Below are 17,321 nucleotides of genomic sequence, written 5' to 3' on the forward strand. Positions count from 1 at the left end.
GAAGTGGAAGTTGCAGTTGAGCCGAGATCGTACGCTGCACTCCAGCCTAGGTACAAGACGTGTCTCAAAAAAAAAAAAAAAAAAAAAAAAATCCTTAAAATCCCAGTGCAATATTGTTTTAGTCCAGTGCACTGAATTAAACCTGCACGTTGCAGCCGTAACTCCCCCTTTACAGAACCCAGACTCTGGTGAGAATTGCATCGTATTTGACAGTGACGAAAAAAATACAGTACACAGCAGTTTTAAAAAAGAGCATTTTATTTTAATAAAGAATAAAAGAGATCAATATACTGTTTCAATGGATACAAAAATAAATATTCATTCAGCATATTAAAGATATGTGCTTTGACATTCATTTATTTGGAGATTCAAGCCTATTGTTATGTTATGAACACTTCAGCAAACAGGTCTGCCATTCTTAAAAATATAATGCTTTGTTGGACAAAACGGAAAAGGCACGTCCCCTGGTCTTCTCCTCTATTCACCTGTGAGCTCATCCACATCTAAAGGACCTCTGGGTCTGACTGTCACCTTCACAGGCATGACGCTGGGAAAATGAGACTGGTTTTTCATATTTTAAACCGGAAACTCTCACGGTCACAAATCCACCATGTCACATGAGACTTGGGAGATTGGATGGGCTGTCTCCCAAACCCCAGCACCTTCCTCCTTCTCAAAGTGAAGGCTGACAGGCAAGGCCCTCCCTGCCCTTTCACTGGGAGGTTCTGAATGTGGGATGGTGCTGACTCAGGCTGGGCACAAAGGAGAAAGAAGGACATGGAAAATCCGACAATTCAAAGTAGAAATATTTGAAACATATGTGAAAAACATTTGGAAAGAAGACAAGAGGTATCTGGGATGATTTCATTACAGAAATGAAAAAAATAAATTTAGTTTTAATCTTCCTGGCAACAAAGCCCCAGAGGAGAAGGACTGTCTGAAGATAAAAATACACCCGTTTGCCTGGATATGAAGACATATTCCTGCACCGAATTCTAGAAAGAATATACTTTCTTCTAACAAGTCAAGAGTTTTCTTGCACTTATTAAAGGGGTGTGTATCTAAATATTTTAAATCTTATTAAAATGCATAAAAGTAAAAGATACTTCACATAGAATCAAGCCTATGAAATCATAAATCTATAATTCTAACAAAAGATAAAGACAAAACAACTTTGTTTTCACGAGTTGATTTTTAAACTCCAAATTCCTTTACATGAAGCAGCTATCTGCTAATATTACTGAATGACAAGTCTTTGGAAATGATAGTTAACCAAAAATGCAGAGAGAATCACAGCAACTAATGATAATGAAGGGGAAAGTGTAGAAAATAAAATTTTTAGCCACAGGTTGGGGTTATAGCATCCAGGCCACCATTGACATCTCAGCAGGGCTATGCCGCCACTTTGTATTAAACGTCTACTCCTCCGAGAATGCCCTTACTAAATTAAGTGCAAAGTAAGGCATCCCACCCCAGACAGAGGGATCCACATCCTTTAATCATGATGCAGGCCACTGCAATAGGGAGATGGATGCAAGACGCAGCGGGGTGGGGCGCCCAAGTGACACACTTAGACGGTGATCTGTTGGTTTTCTCTGAAAAACGGTCTCTGGTGTGAGGCACAAATATCTGGAAACATCCGGAAGACCTGGTCTGGCGGCGGCTCCTCGGGGGCCTGCATCACGGAGCCGGCTCCACAGCTCTTCCCAGCCTCTTCTGCCAGCTGCCGGACATAGAGCTGCTCAATCTAGATGGGAGGTGCAGAAAGTCAGAGGTGGAGGCAGAGGCTCCAAAGGGGATGCGCACTGTCTTTGACCCTAGCCAGGTCCTCTGATGACCCCAGTGCCACGTGAGTCCCAAGTGAATGAGCCAGAATGCCAAGAAAAGGCAAGCAGTATTCCTGCCAAGACTGTTCCATACTCCCCAGTACTGTCCCAGCTGGGACAGCCAGCACCCATCTGGGATCCCACCATTAAAGATTAATTCCTTTGACAACATGAAATAAGGGCTGGCAGTGCCCTAATCTGTCACTTAGACCTTCAGGCAACTGAACAGGTAGAATCTTTCTGGAGAAGAGGCTTAGATTTAAAAAACAAAAAAGAAGCAGAAAACACACACACACAGATTATGCGCGTCCCAGACACCAGAGATGGCTCGGAGATGGCAAGAATATGTTTCCCCCATATTGAACGTCTTGCCCGGGCCTGCCTCCTACACAGGTGGAAATTCCGTCCTTGTGACCTCTTCTCCAGCCCAAAACTTGATCCTTACATGAGGGGGCCAGGAGACCTGAATGCAGGGCTCAAAGGTGCCCATACGGCCGGGAAGCGGTGGCTCACGCCTGTAATCCCAGCACTTTGGGAGGCCGAGGCAGGCGGATCACGAGGTCGAGACCATCCCGGCCAATATGGTGAAACCCCATCTCAACTAGAAATACAAAAAATTAGCTGAGCGTGGTGGCACGGGCCTGTAGTTCCAGCAACTCGGGAGGCTGAGGCAGGAGAATCGCTTGAACCCGGGAGGTGGAGGTTGCAGTGAGCCAAGGTCATGCCATTGCACTCCAGCTTGGGCAACAGAGCAAGACTCCATCTCAAAAAAAAAAAAAAAAAAGCTGCCCATACTTACCTGCACAAGAATGAGTTTGGAGCGCAAGGGGGCCATATCTGGAAATTCTTCCCCAAAACACAGCACCACTCTGCCATCGGGAAGCCGGCCCTGGCTGTTATAAAACTGCTGCAGCTCTGGAATGACACAGGCGGAGGGTGTTTGCAAGCAAGGCCGAGATGACCTCCAACTCCTGCAGCAGCAGGGCTGGGGGATCAGGAGGCCCAGGGCTTATTAGGGGCTGGGGAATCAGGAGGCTCAGGGCTTAGCAGGGATACTGCAGCATTTAGGCCCAGGCACCATGGGATCTCAAACTGGTGGCCCTTGGGCCAAATTCCAAGCAAGAAGCTGTTGGTTTGGCCATTCCAGGTTGTTGCCGGGATTTTAAGGCCTGAGTTGAACGCCTCTCCATGGGCACAGCTGCTCAGTGCTCCCTCTTATCTCTCAAGAATTCGTGCATTGCTCTTACCTGCCTGGCCCCTGGAGGCAACTGAGTTTGCAGTCACCACCTGATGACACCCAGGGAGGGCTGCAGCCCTCACCCGATTCTCTGACAGCCTACTGAAAGGGTCTCAAAGTGGGGCCAGTGGACCAGCAGCCGTTGCCTTCCCCGGGAGTTCACTAGAAATGCAGAATCTTGGGCCCTGCCTCAGACCCATGGAATCAGAGGATGTGAGGCAGGCCCAGGAATCTACGTTGCAGGATGCCTCTCCGTGCCGTGCCGTGCTGCCTGCTCAGGGGTGATAACCCCGGCCTCACACCTCCTCATTGTAGAGGGATTCCTCAGGGCTTAGGCACCTGAGCTCACACACACCATCGCACCTGCCCTTCCAGGCCCCTCCTCTGGAAGTTCTCAGGCCAGTGGCAGCTGAGACCTGACACTAGCTCGGGCTGCGCTGCTGCAGAGAGAGGAGCAGAGAGCATGGGGACATGGAGAAGGGAGCCGCCATCCTAGCCCTCCTGGAGACACCCAGGCTGGGATCCTACACATCCTTCTCACAGAATAATGAAAGCTGATAGGCAGCACTTAGTGCATGCAGCTGCCATCCTGAGCACTTAGTGTGTGGAAACTCAGCGTATCTCATGACCTGTACACAGGTCCCCAGAGACCTTGCTAAGATGCTGTTTCAGATCCTATGGTTGGAGCAGGGCCTCAGACTCTGCATCTCTAGCCAGCGCTCAGCGTCTGTCCACAGAACATACTCCAAAGAACATGAGGTTAAGTTCCTTTACCCTCCCGACAATCACCTGAGGAGGGTACTGATTCTGCACCCCCACTGTACACACGGGGAAGTTGAAGCACAGAGAAGCACCCCAGGATCGCTCAGTGGGAGAGGACAGAGTGCCATTCAAAGAAGCCCCTCCTTGCCACACCATGCCCCTCGCTCCTCCACATCCCTCCGTGAGACCACAGGGCCACCCTGAGCTGCAAATGGCACACGGATAGGAGGCGTGACCTCTAAGACATGGAGGCAGCAAAGTGACAACGGTACAGACCTCGGAAGAACTGGCTGGTGTCGAAGACCTGGACCACCTCGTCGCGCTCCAGCTTGTTGGGCCTGCCCTTGCACACCACGGCGTTGCCGCTGCAGAACACGCGGCCCTGGCACAGCCGCTTGACGAATACGCCCTGCCGGCTGCTGTGCAGCAGCACCCCGCGCTCCAGGTGCCCGAACAGCTTCCGCGTCACCTGCCTCTGTCGCTCGCTGGGGATGGCGTCGGCCGGTGGGAAGCGCACCAGCTCCAGGCCCTCGGGCCCATACAGCTTGGTGCCAGGTAGCCCAGGCTGGCTCAGGGACAAGCGGCAGCCCTCGGGGCAGGTGGTGGTGGCCTGGCCCACCAGCTTGCCCCCATAGTAGAAGCTGATCACCATCTGGGAGAACGCTGTGGACGAGAGGGACACGATGAGGGTGCTGCGGGGAGACACACAGGGTTCCTCCTGCCCAAGTGCACAGTCTGTCTCACACCCACATGGGTAACTCTTTGTGTTTCTTGAACCACTTTGATATTCTGGGAAAATCCGTGTACTGCTTGTAGAAGTAATGTTTTTATACACATGAACAAATATACAGAAGGACTAAGGAAACCAATGACAGAAACTATGAACTACAAGTGTTCTCTGTTCTTCTTCATTGACTCTTTAAATACAATGTCTAGAGAAGGTCTGGTAACTGTTATAATTTACAAGTCAGGCTGACGGCAAACAATGTTTCGACAACTGTCATTTCTTATGACGATACTCTGTCTCAGAGGCACTGCTAAGGACACTGTGGTCTGCTTTCTACATTCATAACAAAAGGAAATGCTCAATTTAAACCTGAAGTTAAAGAAAATAAAGACATAATCTTTTTCTCAACAAATTCACAGTGCCCTTGGTATTTCCTGGATTTCAGATTAAGAATCTCTGCAAAACCCTCATCCAAATCTGTTCTCAGGAAAGAGTCTGAAAAACACTCAAACTAAAGCAGGGGTTCCCCAAATGTGGCACACACAGAGTAATGGGGGAGGGGTGATACATGTAATCACAAGATCATTCCATCTTCAGTATTCCCCCACCTCTGATTACCTCAAAAAGCAAGCCTCAGTTTGGTGCTGATAGCTCTCTAACACCTGACGCCTGTCAACCTCCCCTTTTGAATAATGGCACTGAACTTAGGGCTGCAAATTCAGGGCATTGTCAGATGTCAAGACAAATTCAATGAAAGCCAAATACAATCTTAGTCAATTCTAGCCAGACAGTGTCACCTACTTATACCAGGTGGCACAGGTCTTCCTTTACTTAAGTTCTCACTTAAGATAAGCCTTAAAAATTCGGACTTGAGGAAAAACATGATGTTAGTAACAGTCCAGGCTGTGAAAACCAATTGTGACAGTGGACCTCAAGTGACCAAAGTTTGGAAAACACTAAACTAAGGTAGGAATGCAGATAACATGTAAATGCAGGGAGGTATCTGCATTTTAATCGCCTTAAACCAAAAGAATTACATACGCTAGCAATGAGCTTAGTGAGTTCTGAGCTCCTTCTAAGTACCCCAGACCGGTTCAAAGCTGCCCTGTGGAGCCACACAAATTGTGAGGTGCCCAACTCTATGGCGCCCCCTAGAGTTGTGCAAGGCACCACATCTGGGGAGGCCTTGAGGCCATCTTGGTCCCTGCAGACACTGCTGGGCACTCAGAACTCCTTGGACCCTCCCACTGGGCTCTGCTCCCTGCCTTATTATTTGACAACCCACCATTCACGGGCTCCATTCCAGCCATGCTGGAGTTACATAGGAAGCCAGAGCTGCAGGCGCTCTGGTCCACCTCATTGATTTGACACTTGAGGAAACCGAAGCCCAGAGAGGGTCACCCAGAAGGAAATGGCAGCACTGGTCTCACTCTTCCCTGCTCACCATATCCTCCGCTGGCCTCGCTCCTCCTCACTCACCATCCTCCCCGCTGGCCTCCCTCCTCCTCACTACCATGTTCCCCGCTGGCCTCGCTCTTCCTCACTCATCATCCTCCCCGCTGGCCTCCCTCCTCCTCACTCACCATCCTCCCCGCTGGCCTCCCTCCTCCTCACTACCATCTTCTCCGCTGGCCTCGCTCCTCCTCACTCACCATCCTCCCCGCTGGCCTCGCTCCTCCTCATTCACCATCCTCCCGGCTGGTCTCGCTCCTCCTCACTCACCATCCTCCCCGCTGGCCTCGCTCCTCCTCACTCACCATCTTCCCTGCTGGCCTCGCTCCTCCTCACTCACCATCCTCCTCGCTGGCCTCGCTCCTCCTCACCATCCTCCCCGCTGGCCTCGCTCCTCCTCACTCACCATCTTCCCTGCTGGCCTCGCTCCTCCTCACTCACCATCCTCCTCGCTGGCCTCGCTCCTCCTCACCATCCTCCCCGCTGGCCTCGCTCCTCCTCACTCACCATCTTCCCTGCTGGCCTCGCTCCTCCTCACTCACCATCCTCCTCGCTGGCCTCGCTCCTCCTCACCATCCTCCCCGCTGGCCTCGCTCCTCCTCACTCACCATCCTCCCCACTAGCCTCGCTCCTCCTCACTCACCATCTTCCCTGCTGGCCTCGCTCTTCCTCACTCACCATCTTCCCCACTGGCCTCGCTCTTCCCTGCTCACCATCTTCCCCCCACGCCAACTCTGCAACTTCTGCGCTGCCTGCTGACTCCACACACTCCCCTTCCTTCACCCTGAAGCAACTTTCGAACTTTGTTCCAAATGAATGAAACGCTTCAGGCAACTCCGTCACCCCTTTGGCCCTTTGCCCTGTCATTTCCGGGGCCTTATCTTGGTACCAGCACCTCTCAGTCATGTGAACTGGCAGCTTCACCCAGAACAGCTAAGTGCTTCAGAAACACCTACGCAGGAGTGTCTTAGTGACCACATGCCACAGAACGTCTTATGCTGAGAGAAGGTTCCAGCTCTCAGGCTTGCACCTGACAGGTGAGAAGCCACTCACCAAGGGCTGCCCAGGTGAGGCAGGTGAGCCTTCTGCAACACGAAGGGCCCCACTGCAACCCAGCCCTGCCCTTGCAACCCACAAGAACAGCCGTGCTGGGGAACGGCCTGACCACAGAGGCAGCAACAAAGATGCCCACAGCACAGACCCTGCAGCCCACCTGCCTGACATGCAGTCCCAGCACAGCCGCTGCCCAGCTGAATGACCTCGGGCAAGCCGCTTCCCCACTCTGCCTCAGGTTTTCATCAGCAAAGTACATAAAACAGCATCCACCTCACTGGGCTGCTGTGAGGATTATCGGAGCTTGTATTTGTGCTTGGCACAGGTAAGCACCAGTTAAAGAAACTGGGTAACAGGACAAATGCTTATCTACGCAGACAAGACTCCTGAAGTTATAAATCATAGCCTACGGTCTACACAGCACACACCAGGTGCTGTGTCCAGGGCACGGGACCCACCAGCACACTTAACCCTGAAAGGTAGATTATTAATGATTATACCCATTTTCCAGGTGAGGAAACTGAGGCATGGATTTACACAGAGGTGGGGGTGGGGCTGGACAGAGGTACAAAGCTCACAGCTTCTAGAAGGACGTTTAGGATGCTCTGTGCATGAGGCAGTGGCTGTGACTCTGCTGGACTAATTCAAGGACATGCTCTCCCCAAATTGTGTCTCTGCATCTTGTTGAGATGACTCAGTTCTGTGCCTGGCTACTCCACAGCCCCCGGAAAGCATCGGTCAGCAGACTCCCAGCTCACAGCCTGGTGGCTGGTGAGCCCAGAGTCAGCCCCATGACCCAGGCCTCCCAGAACTGAGCTCCTGTGAGCATGGCAGCTGCCAGGCACAAGGAGGCCTCAAGAACAGGTTCCAGCCAGGGGCCTGCATGACCTGGATGAGACCCTGAACCTCCCAGTCTGTCTCCTCATCTGCGAAGCCGGAGTGAAAACAACCCCTTAGCTCAAAGGGCTGCCTGGAAATAGACAAGAACTTCATGCACGGGGCATTGTCATCTCGGCAGTTTTCCCGCCTGGGTGAGAACCAACCTCCACAACCCAAAAAACTGTCCCATGCGGACCTCGGCCAGCATGCTCCTATCCCGGCCCCATTTCCTCCTCTGCCCAGAGGCCCAGCCCTAACGTCTGCGGCCCATCTGATAAGACCAGCTGCTGGCCTCCCACAGAACCAGCCAATGCTGGAAGATACCCCGGCTTCCTTGTTCAGAAGATGCTGTCACCATGCCTGAGTGTCAGTTCCAGGGGCAGCTGGCAGAAGTGCAGCCAGGGTCCTTAGCTGCTGAGACTACACACAAAGGCCACCTCTGCCCACTGCAGGCGGGTGTGGGGACGGGACAGCTGTGGGGAGGCCCCCACTCTGTAGCACATAAGCTACGTGACCAGGGTTCCTGAGCCTGGGAAATAGGAACAGCGCACCCACCTAGAGGTGGCAGGCACGGGAGCCTGAGATGAGGCTCTGAGAGGCTCCATCACTCCACCTGCGGCCCCCAAAGAGGGGCAGCCCCGGGCTGGATGCTGGCCTGTCCCTCACCCTCTCTCCTGCACAGGAGCACTCTATTTGCTGGTTCAATTCAAGAAAAGGCTCAAAAGAGGCCACTCGCCTGCTCCTGACCAAATGGTGAGGAGGAGAAATCAGGGCCTCGACTGCCACACCAGGTCCTGCTCATCCACAGAACCCCGCAACCCTGCTTGGGTCATCTGGGCTTTGTCTTCAAACAATGCCCATGCCCCGCTCAGCCTGGATCACCCCGTACCTGAATGGTGTGCGTCGTAGGCGGCGTACCCCGTCACCAGCGACACGCCTGCGAGAGAAACGGAGAAGCTCAGAGCCACCCAGTGTGGTGCCCGGGAGCCACCCCAGTCGCTCCTTCTCCAAGTCCCTTAAAAGGCTGCACATGGTGCGCCAGAGGCCCCAGGGAGCACAGGCTTCTGCTGAATTCAGTGCTTTTCCCCACCAGAGCAGACAGCCATTGTTTCACAAATGCAGAAAACCAGAGTGGCAAGTCGGGGGGACTTCCTCTATGCTGTGGGATTTCTGACCATGTGTCAGTGTGACACTGCGGGGCCACATTTCCTTCCCACCTCAAGCACTTGCCCCCAGAATACCACTGGACTGCATACCCACCACCCAGGGCTTATCTCTTGGGGAGAGCCTGGGGGTGCAAGCTAGCTTTCCAGAAGGTGTTCCTGCAGCACAGGCAGAGGCGCCTTTCCAGGGGCCTCTCAATTGACACCCACGGCCTGGCAACCTTCAAGGCCTCCAGGGCCAGCTGCCACCTCCCAGACTCCCACAAGGGATGTGGGGCTGTGGGGAAGACGCTGAGGGAGGAAGCAACCACATTCACGGGCTGCAGAAGCCGGGGCCTGGGGGGGCGGGGGCATTTCAAGCAGTGGGGGGCTCGGAGTGGCTCATCAAAAGAGCATCAAAGGATGAAAGCCTCATTTAACCCTTGTGACCCCATGGCGCAACTCCTGGTTTCTCCGTTTTATGGATGAATAAACTAAGGCTCAAGATCTGCAACTCTCCAGCGTGGGATTCAAACCCAGGGCTCTGAGCAAACTTCCTACTCCTGGTCTGAGTTCTCCTCTCCTCCAAACGCCCTGGGCTATCTTTGGTTCTGAGGGGTCCTTAATGTCCTAACAGACTGGCCAACTAAGGGAGCGCCCAGGGAGGGGGCGCCAGTGTGGCCAAGAGCTGCATCTTCCCTCTAGCCTTACACAAGTTCACTAGACCCTCCCCCCTGGACTTTCCCAGGAACGTGGGGAGAGCTGGCATGGACATCACCTAAGGAACAAGTAGCTTGTGCCCTCCTGAGAAGCAGCGGAGAGCAGGGCCAAAGGCACAGCTGGGCTCTGCCCTCATGGTGGGAAACCAGGGCCATGGTTCGTCACCTCTCAGGGCTCAGCTACCTTCAATGAGACATGGATCATGACAGCAGCCACCACCCCAACTCCGTCCCTGGCTGGGGGAATGCCGTAAACCCCTTCAGGCCATGCCTGGTGACAATTCTGGGCCACCCGCCCTCACCTGTGCTGGGCTGCTGCGCCCACCAGTCTGGAAGGAGCTGACTCCGACAGGCCTCCGGCGGGGAAGGGCTCCTTTTGATCATCCCCATGTAATCGTCCACAGAAGGCTGCACAGTCGGGGAGGGAGAGGAGGGCAGCTCAGTCACTGATCTCCCACCTGGGGCTCCAGTGTTTGTAAAAATGAACAGTTCGTGTGTAACTAAAACCATATTGTCACCTTTATCTCAGGACACAAAAGTCAAGCTTCACTTTGCAACCTGAAAGGCCCTAGGCCTTAAATCTACCAGGCTTAGCATTCAAACCATGCGGCCAAATTACTAGGCTCTCTGGGGGCCACTAATAAGTTTCTTGGTCCTTTCCAGGACCTGCCTGTTGCAGACTCAGCATTCCAGGTTATCCAACTGCCCCCAAAGCCCTGGACACACAGACAAGCTCTGAGACACCAATGAATGGTGATGCTGGCCAAAGGCTGCCATGCTTTCAAGAATCTCACTCACTGAGCCACACGCAGATGTTTAATCTCTGGCCCATTCCTTAAAGGAGGCTGATAAATCCAATTATGAAATGTTTTGAAATTGCTTTTCTTGTGACCCCGGTGTGGCAATCCAATTATCTCACTCTCTCGGCTGAGTCAGCAGAAAAGCCTTCTACAGAAAACAGGACATTGGTGGAGGGCCACGAAGCCAAGAATTCACTCAGTCGGCTGCCAAAGACCACCCAGACACTTGGCAGCTGCCTCTGCAGAAGAGCAAGGCCATTCGGGTAGGTGACATTCTGTTATCTTCATTCTCTGACAGCCTAGCTACTCTTAAGGATTCCATTATTGCTACGTTATTAAGAAGAAGAATTTATGCAGTACTCACACCACCTTTTGCAAAGGCTGCGTGAAGTTTAGTTATGCAAATGTCCAGCTTGTAATACCCATAAAAAGCATAGTTAAGAGGCCGAAGACAGAAGAAAAGGCATCCCAATAGCTGAAATGGGCATACAAAAGCCATGTGTTCTTGCCTAAGGAGGCCCCGATTACGCTCTCCCTTGTAGCCTATCAGGAGTTTATGTGCAATTTGAACATGCCTGTTCATCCAGTTTTCTAATGGAATAAAACCTGCACATTAAAAAGGAAGCAACCAAATAGGCATGAGAGCTGGCACCACAAACCATGCCACCATGACAAGCACAGGCAGCAAGGAAAGTTTACATTTTGTTCTCCGCAGCCTGCTAGGAAGGCAAGGGAATTCACGATGCCATTTAAAAGACTGCTGTCCAAAATGTTCAAAATGTTTGAACAGTTTGGAGCTGGAAAGAACTTCACTAACACATAACAGGCCGCTCAGGCTCAGCCCTAGGGATGAAGGAGGGATTGACCTGTTGGCAGAGGCCAGCCTGGGGAGGCGGCACCGAGCCAGCCCGGTTCCAGCTCTGCACAGGTGGAGATGCCACTTCCTAAGAGAGCCCGAGGCTCTGGCTGCCTTCATACAGCAAGAACGGTGCCCGTCCCTGACAGATGACATGAGACTCCCCCGGCAGGGCCAGACCCCTGAAACGCTGCCTCTGCTTACCTCCTTGATTAGCTCGTCGATTTCAGAGCGACCGCACTCCATCTCTGTGACTTCATTCACGCAGCCAGCAGTTGCTACGCCTAGTTTGCCTACAGAAGACCAGACAAACACCATGACACGTGTCACGGAGGCATCACAGCCTTCGCTGAAGCCGTGATCCACTCTGAAAATGCTGAGTTTAAGGAAACGTTAAGTTAGTGAGTGTCTTCATTGGTTTGGGAAAGGCGCAGAATTTTTTTCCCATGCTTCAGTCATCTGATCAGCAAAGTCAAAAGAGAGAAGTTGGTGGCAGTGGTGGTGGTTGTTTCTGCTAACGCTTTTAAAGGATAAAGACAGCATTTTGGTCTCTTTCTTCTATTTTCTGAAATCCAAAATGAATCTGTATCAGATATACTTTACAGCAAGCCTTCGCTAACCTAAGAAGGTCACATTTATAAGCCAGGGCATTTGAAAACACTCAAAGATTTCCTGGCAAAATGTGTTGGCAGGTTGGGGTCTTTTTTGTATAGCCAGTTGGCAGGAAATCTCTTTATGACCTTTCCAAATATACACATGTGCATCAGTGCACACAGCCATGCCCACACATGCACCGCAGCACCCTCACTGATGCCCAGTGGGCACCAGCTGTAATCACAAACCGCCTAAAGGTGCACAGCGTCCACAGGAGCACGCTGGGCCAGCCTCTGCTCTTTCCCTTCTCATGCCGCTCCCTCAGTCGACAACTTACCTTATGAAGTTTATCAGTGTGAGACATATCACAACCAACAAACACGGAAATTCATTATTCCCAGTGACCTACAGAAGTTACCCACTGTTTCCTCCTGGCTGAATTTTGATTCCATTTCGATAGATTGAAGAATTCACTGAGAAGCTACTGATGGGGAAGTAGGGAGCAGGTGGGGCGCCCACCATGGAGCCTGCAAACCACTGAAGTTCAGAGGAGAGTGGGCCCCTGTAGGCAATTATGCAAATGTTATGTTGCTTCACCCCTGAGAACCTCCTGCTGCTTCTTTAACATCACTGGCAGGTGATGCTGGCCACACCTCATGCTATAAACAAGTCGGGGTCGCCTGCTGGTTCAAGCCTGACTCATCTTGGGGGTGGGAGTGGGGGGCAAAAGAAACTTCTCCATTCCTTCAAATCACAATTTACTCTTTGATGACAAAAAAAAATTGCCCAAAACTGGGAAATGAGGCAAAAAGATGACCGCTTAGCCTTTCAGGGCCACCCCGGACTATTATGTAGAGATTTCCTCCTGGAGGCACCCGATTCTCCAAGGGAAGGTCAGTTTGTTGACCTTACTATTTAGTATTGATCAGGGTTCAGGCTCAGTAGAGTTAGGTGTTAACTATGGATGATTAGGCTACAAACGCCCCAAACCACAGTTTTACTGTCCGGGTCGGGCATCAGGTTTGGCTCAGCTTTCTCGTTCATGGGCCACATTCACTAGCGCCTCAGGTTCTGTCCACCGTCTTTACCACCATGCTGCCTCCCTCACAACGATTAAACAACTCTCTGACACAGATTCGCCATGTATTTGTTTAAGTCACAATTTTAACTTTTAAAAAAATTCTAAGTCAACACCCGCACAGTGGGAAGAGTCAAAACTTCAAACTTCTGCACAGCCTCAAGAAGTTTTGGGGGTTTCTGTTTCTTACAGGCATTCATGGACTACTCAGAAGCTTAAAAGGAGAAAGTCAGAGTGGGTTATTCTAAAAGCCCCATTAAGTGGCTCAGAAAATCAATGTGTTAAAAGCATGTTGTAAACCAGTGCTGGTAATTAGGTTTTATCTCGTAAATCAGCTACAATTCATAGCAGCGGCACAGCACAGGGCTTTGAGAAGGATTCTGAGGCCAGATCCCAGCTCAGTACTTTGGGACTGATTTTAGTGATGTAGGACCAGGGTGCGGCATGTTTTTGCTGTTCTGCTTTAATCTGTCACAAATGTTTTCTTGGGATTTGAGAGCTGGAAGAAACCTCAGGAATGATCACATCCCAGAGTTCCCAAATAATGATCAGGATCTAATAACACATCGAGGCACATCCCATCTCCAACAATGAAGCCCATGGCGCCATCTTTGACAACTTCATCTGAGAGCTTTACTCCCAACCCTCATGATGCAATCCTTCTGTGGCCACCATATTTTCCCCCAGCCTCCTCTGCAAGCTGCTGGAAAATGAAAGGACTCCTTATCAGAAACTGCTGGAGGATGCTTATTCCTGTCCAGGGAGGCCCTACACATGTCTGTGGTCTGGCAAGTGGGGCGCAGGCTGGGCTGCACCCAGTCTCCTCCGCCCTTCCCTCCAAGGTCACTGGAAAGAGATCTCAATCTCTGCTTATGCAAAGGAGAGAACTACTTTGTTTAACTGAAACCATGTGCCCCAGACCCTGTATCTACCCCAGACCCAAGTTCTGTGGTGAAGGCTGCAGGCCAGGGCAACTTCTAGAAGGTTTCATACCCAAAAAGGATAGTTACATTTTTGCTCTTCCTCAGGAACAATTCGGTAAACTTTGTATGGCTCGGAAATGTCCAGCTGGGACCGGTCCGTCACTTCCTCAAAATCTGGGCTCTTATTCAAAGCACAGCGTAACCTCGTCTTCCAAGTGGCTGGTTCAGCTTTGTCCCCTTCTTTAAACTTCCCTTTAAAAACTGCCCAGGCCTGAAGAAAGAAACAGAAGCACATTAAATTCATGGCCGACTCCAATCACAAATATCTGTCACCATGACCAGGACCCCACACATCCTTCCCTTCCCATGAGTCTTTGTTGGCCATCAACTCTCATTCAATTTCAGGACCCAAGGCGACTCCAATCAGATGTCTTGGGTCTTTTCACATCTGGTCTCCAGATGTGAAAAGACCCAAGCCAGGGAGGGGGTCCTCCAGGTTCACACAGCTGAGTCAGAAGTCAAACCCAGGCCAAAGGCTGCTCCAACCCTCCTCCAACCCTGGAGTGCGCCTTTTAGCCAAGCCCTTCCCTGGCTGAAGAGCTGGAGACACCTGAGGTTTACACAGCACAAAGAGGAAGTTGCATATGGTTTCACCAGAGCATTCAAAACAAAGAACAACTTGTTGCTTTTTCGGATCAGCCCCTAAAATTTAGCATGAAAAGAGAACATTTGCAAAAGTCAAAATGGTCATCTATCGCCCTGTTACTTTTAATAGAAATTTTGCTTTGCATTTTTGCATTTATTCTAGACTTTTCCCCCCAGGTGCTGTTTAAAATGTAATGAAATATTTTCCCTTCATTGTATGTGTTTTTTTAACAGATCTGTTTTCTGACTTCTCCAAGCCTTAGGATCTGAACTAGGACCAGAAATTCAAAGCGGATATCTTAAAGTCATAATGTAGAATGGGGCAGTACAGATTTAAAAAAAAAAACAAGACAGGTGAATGGACAGATTTTAAGATTGCAAAACGGGAATACAGACACACCAACTAGGAGGAAACCACAGTCAGATGAGAATTATCTTCGGTTCCAGGAAAAATCAGACAGTGTCCTCCAGCCTAACATGATAGGAGATCTGTAGGGAATTCCCAATCCCATTCAGGAAAATGCAATTCCAAGAGGTAAGTAACTTTCGCACGGTCACCCAGTCTGGGATTAAATGCCAGCTGTACCCACTTCCAACCCAACAGTTTCTCCATCACAGCAAGTGTTCTCAGGCTTAATGCATATACCAACCCCCTGCTCCTGGGAAGCTTGTGAAAAATGCAGATTCCTGGGCCTTGCCCCTCAAGATTCTCACTGGGGAAGTGGGGTTGGGTCTAGATGGCTGTCTTTTTTAATTAATTAATTTATTTATTTATTTATTGAGACGGAGTCTCACTCTGTCACCAGCCTGGAATGTAGTGGCACAATCTCAGCTCACTGCAACCTCCACCTCCCAGGTTCAAGCGAATTCTCCTGCCTCAGCCTCCCAAGTAGCTGGGACTACAGGTGCGCACCACCATGCCCAGCTAATTTTTGTATTTTTAGTAGAGACGAGGTTTCACCATGTTGGCCAGGATGGTCTTGATCTTTTGACCTCCCAGAGTGCTGGAATTACAGGCGTGAGCCACCACACCCAGCCCAGGTAGCTGTCTTTAGCCAGTATCCCAGGGATTCAGATTTAGCTACCCAAGAGACCACACTTCCAGAAACTCCATCATGCCCCCATGAGTCACAGCTCCTTTAAAATAGCCCAGACTGTTTTTCCTCTCAAAAAAGACAAGAATGCTTACTGCTCAAGGCCAATGCTGTCTACTCTGTTGATGCAAAATGTCACACCTCTACCTGGGGTAAAGAAACTGGAAGAACATTCCTATTAGTGAGCATAAGTGGTAGTTTCCTTATGTGACATTGATGTAAAACTCCCCGCTAAAAATATTTCTTAAAGTACATGGTCTTTAATGCTCTCCTTCATTAACTGCTTCACTGACCAGGCATTACTTTGGGTTTTGTTGCTGTTGTTTATTTTTAAAGAAATAAAAGGGCAAACCATGTACTGAATGTAGTTTCCAATTTTTATTACTTTAATCAGGGTTTCCCCGCCGTGGCAAGCCTGACATGTCAGCTGGGACCCTTCTTGGTGGTGGGGTAGTCCTGTGGATTGTAGAATATTCAGTGTCATCCCTAGCCTTGATCCACCAGATGCCAACAGCACCCCTCCCCTAGCTGTGACAACCAAAAATGTCTCCAAACATGGCCAAGTGTTCCCTGGAGGGTAAACCATGATACCTCCCCCGTCTAAGAACCACTGAGTTAACCCACATCCCAAACGGGCCTTGAAATGCACAGATTTCTTGGCAACGTTGTGATCAGCTGGTACACATACACAACTGCGGTGCCTGTAAGGCACTGCCATATTCACTCGTTCATGCCAAGCTCACACTCACCCCAAGAGCAAGGCCAGGCCACATCATCCATCGCAGCAGGGCCCATGGCCAGGAAGCATCCAGGACCACCACCAGGTATGTGGCTTGCAGCCTGCCCTGAACTCTGTGACACAGCAGGCACCTGGCCCTCTCCCAGCCTCTCTAGCCAGCATTAAAAGGTCAACTTAGCTTGATGATCTCTCAAGATCCTTCTTGAGCTAGAGCAAAAACTAGACATGAGAGTGATTTCAAGGCTCCCCCCAGCCAGCAACAGTCACTATGGCTCATTCAGCCTCCACCATAATTTCTTCCTCCTGTTGACGCACAGCTCAGGCTGACAGCATTGAACTCAGACCAGGAGGTCTTCCTAATCGTATGAAGATTGTTTCATGTTGTATTTTTTTAATTAAATGCTATTTTTCCCTTCAAGGCCTGCTGAATTAGAAATAACTGCTACTAAGTGAGTTTTAACTCATTCAGGCCTGTTACGATGCCTGATATGACCATGAATCATAACCTTCACTTAACTAGATTTTCCCCCCTCTCGTCATGTCAAGGAGGTGAAGTACTTTTTAAAAACTAAATGAGCTGATATCAGGGCATCAGTGTACTCAGGGCTGGTACAAAATGAGCTCAATGTTTTTTCAATTTCTCTTCTGTGATCTCTACCATGAGGGCGGCCTCAGGACGACGCCTGCAGACAATGAGGGATTTTCTGGTATAAGTGGCCTCTTTTACCACTCAATTATTATGGAAGAAACCAAACTCATAAATTTCTTTCTCTTTTTTTTTTTTTTTTTTTTTTT

General features: G+C 50.4%; 1 protein-coding gene across 1 annotated transcript in view; it reads right to left on the minus strand.

The window, feature by feature from the left end:
- Nucleotides 1-240: 240 nt before the first annotated feature.
- The window catches only part of IRF8 (interferon regulatory factor 8), a 25,154-nt gene continuing 8,073 nt past the window's right edge, over nt 241-17,321 (minus strand). Inside the window, exons 3-9 of the mRNA XM_017860562.1 lie at nt 14,136-14,319; nt 11,658-11,746; nt 10,100-10,205; nt 8,826-8,873; nt 4,102-4,488; nt 2,626-2,741; nt 241-1,747 (exon numbers count right to left, since the gene is read on the minus strand). Coding sequence (XP_017716051.1) covers nt 1,571-1,747; nt 2,626-2,741; nt 4,102-4,488; nt 8,826-8,873; nt 10,100-10,205; nt 11,658-11,746; nt 14,136-14,319 — 1,107 coding nt within the window. The 3' untranslated portion in view covers nt 241-1,570. The remainder of the gene's footprint in view (nt 1,748-2,625; nt 2,742-4,101; nt 4,489-8,825; nt 8,874-10,099; nt 10,206-11,657; nt 11,747-14,135; nt 14,320-17,321) is intronic.

Source organism: Rhinopithecus bieti, unplaced genomic scaffold (assembly GCF_001698545.2).
Source record: "Rhinopithecus bieti isolate Rb0 unplaced genomic scaffold, ASM169854v2 scaffold_1618, whole genome shotgun sequence".
Classification (NCBI taxonomy): Eukaryota; Metazoa; Chordata; class Mammalia; order Primates; family Cercopithecidae; genus Rhinopithecus; species Rhinopithecus bieti.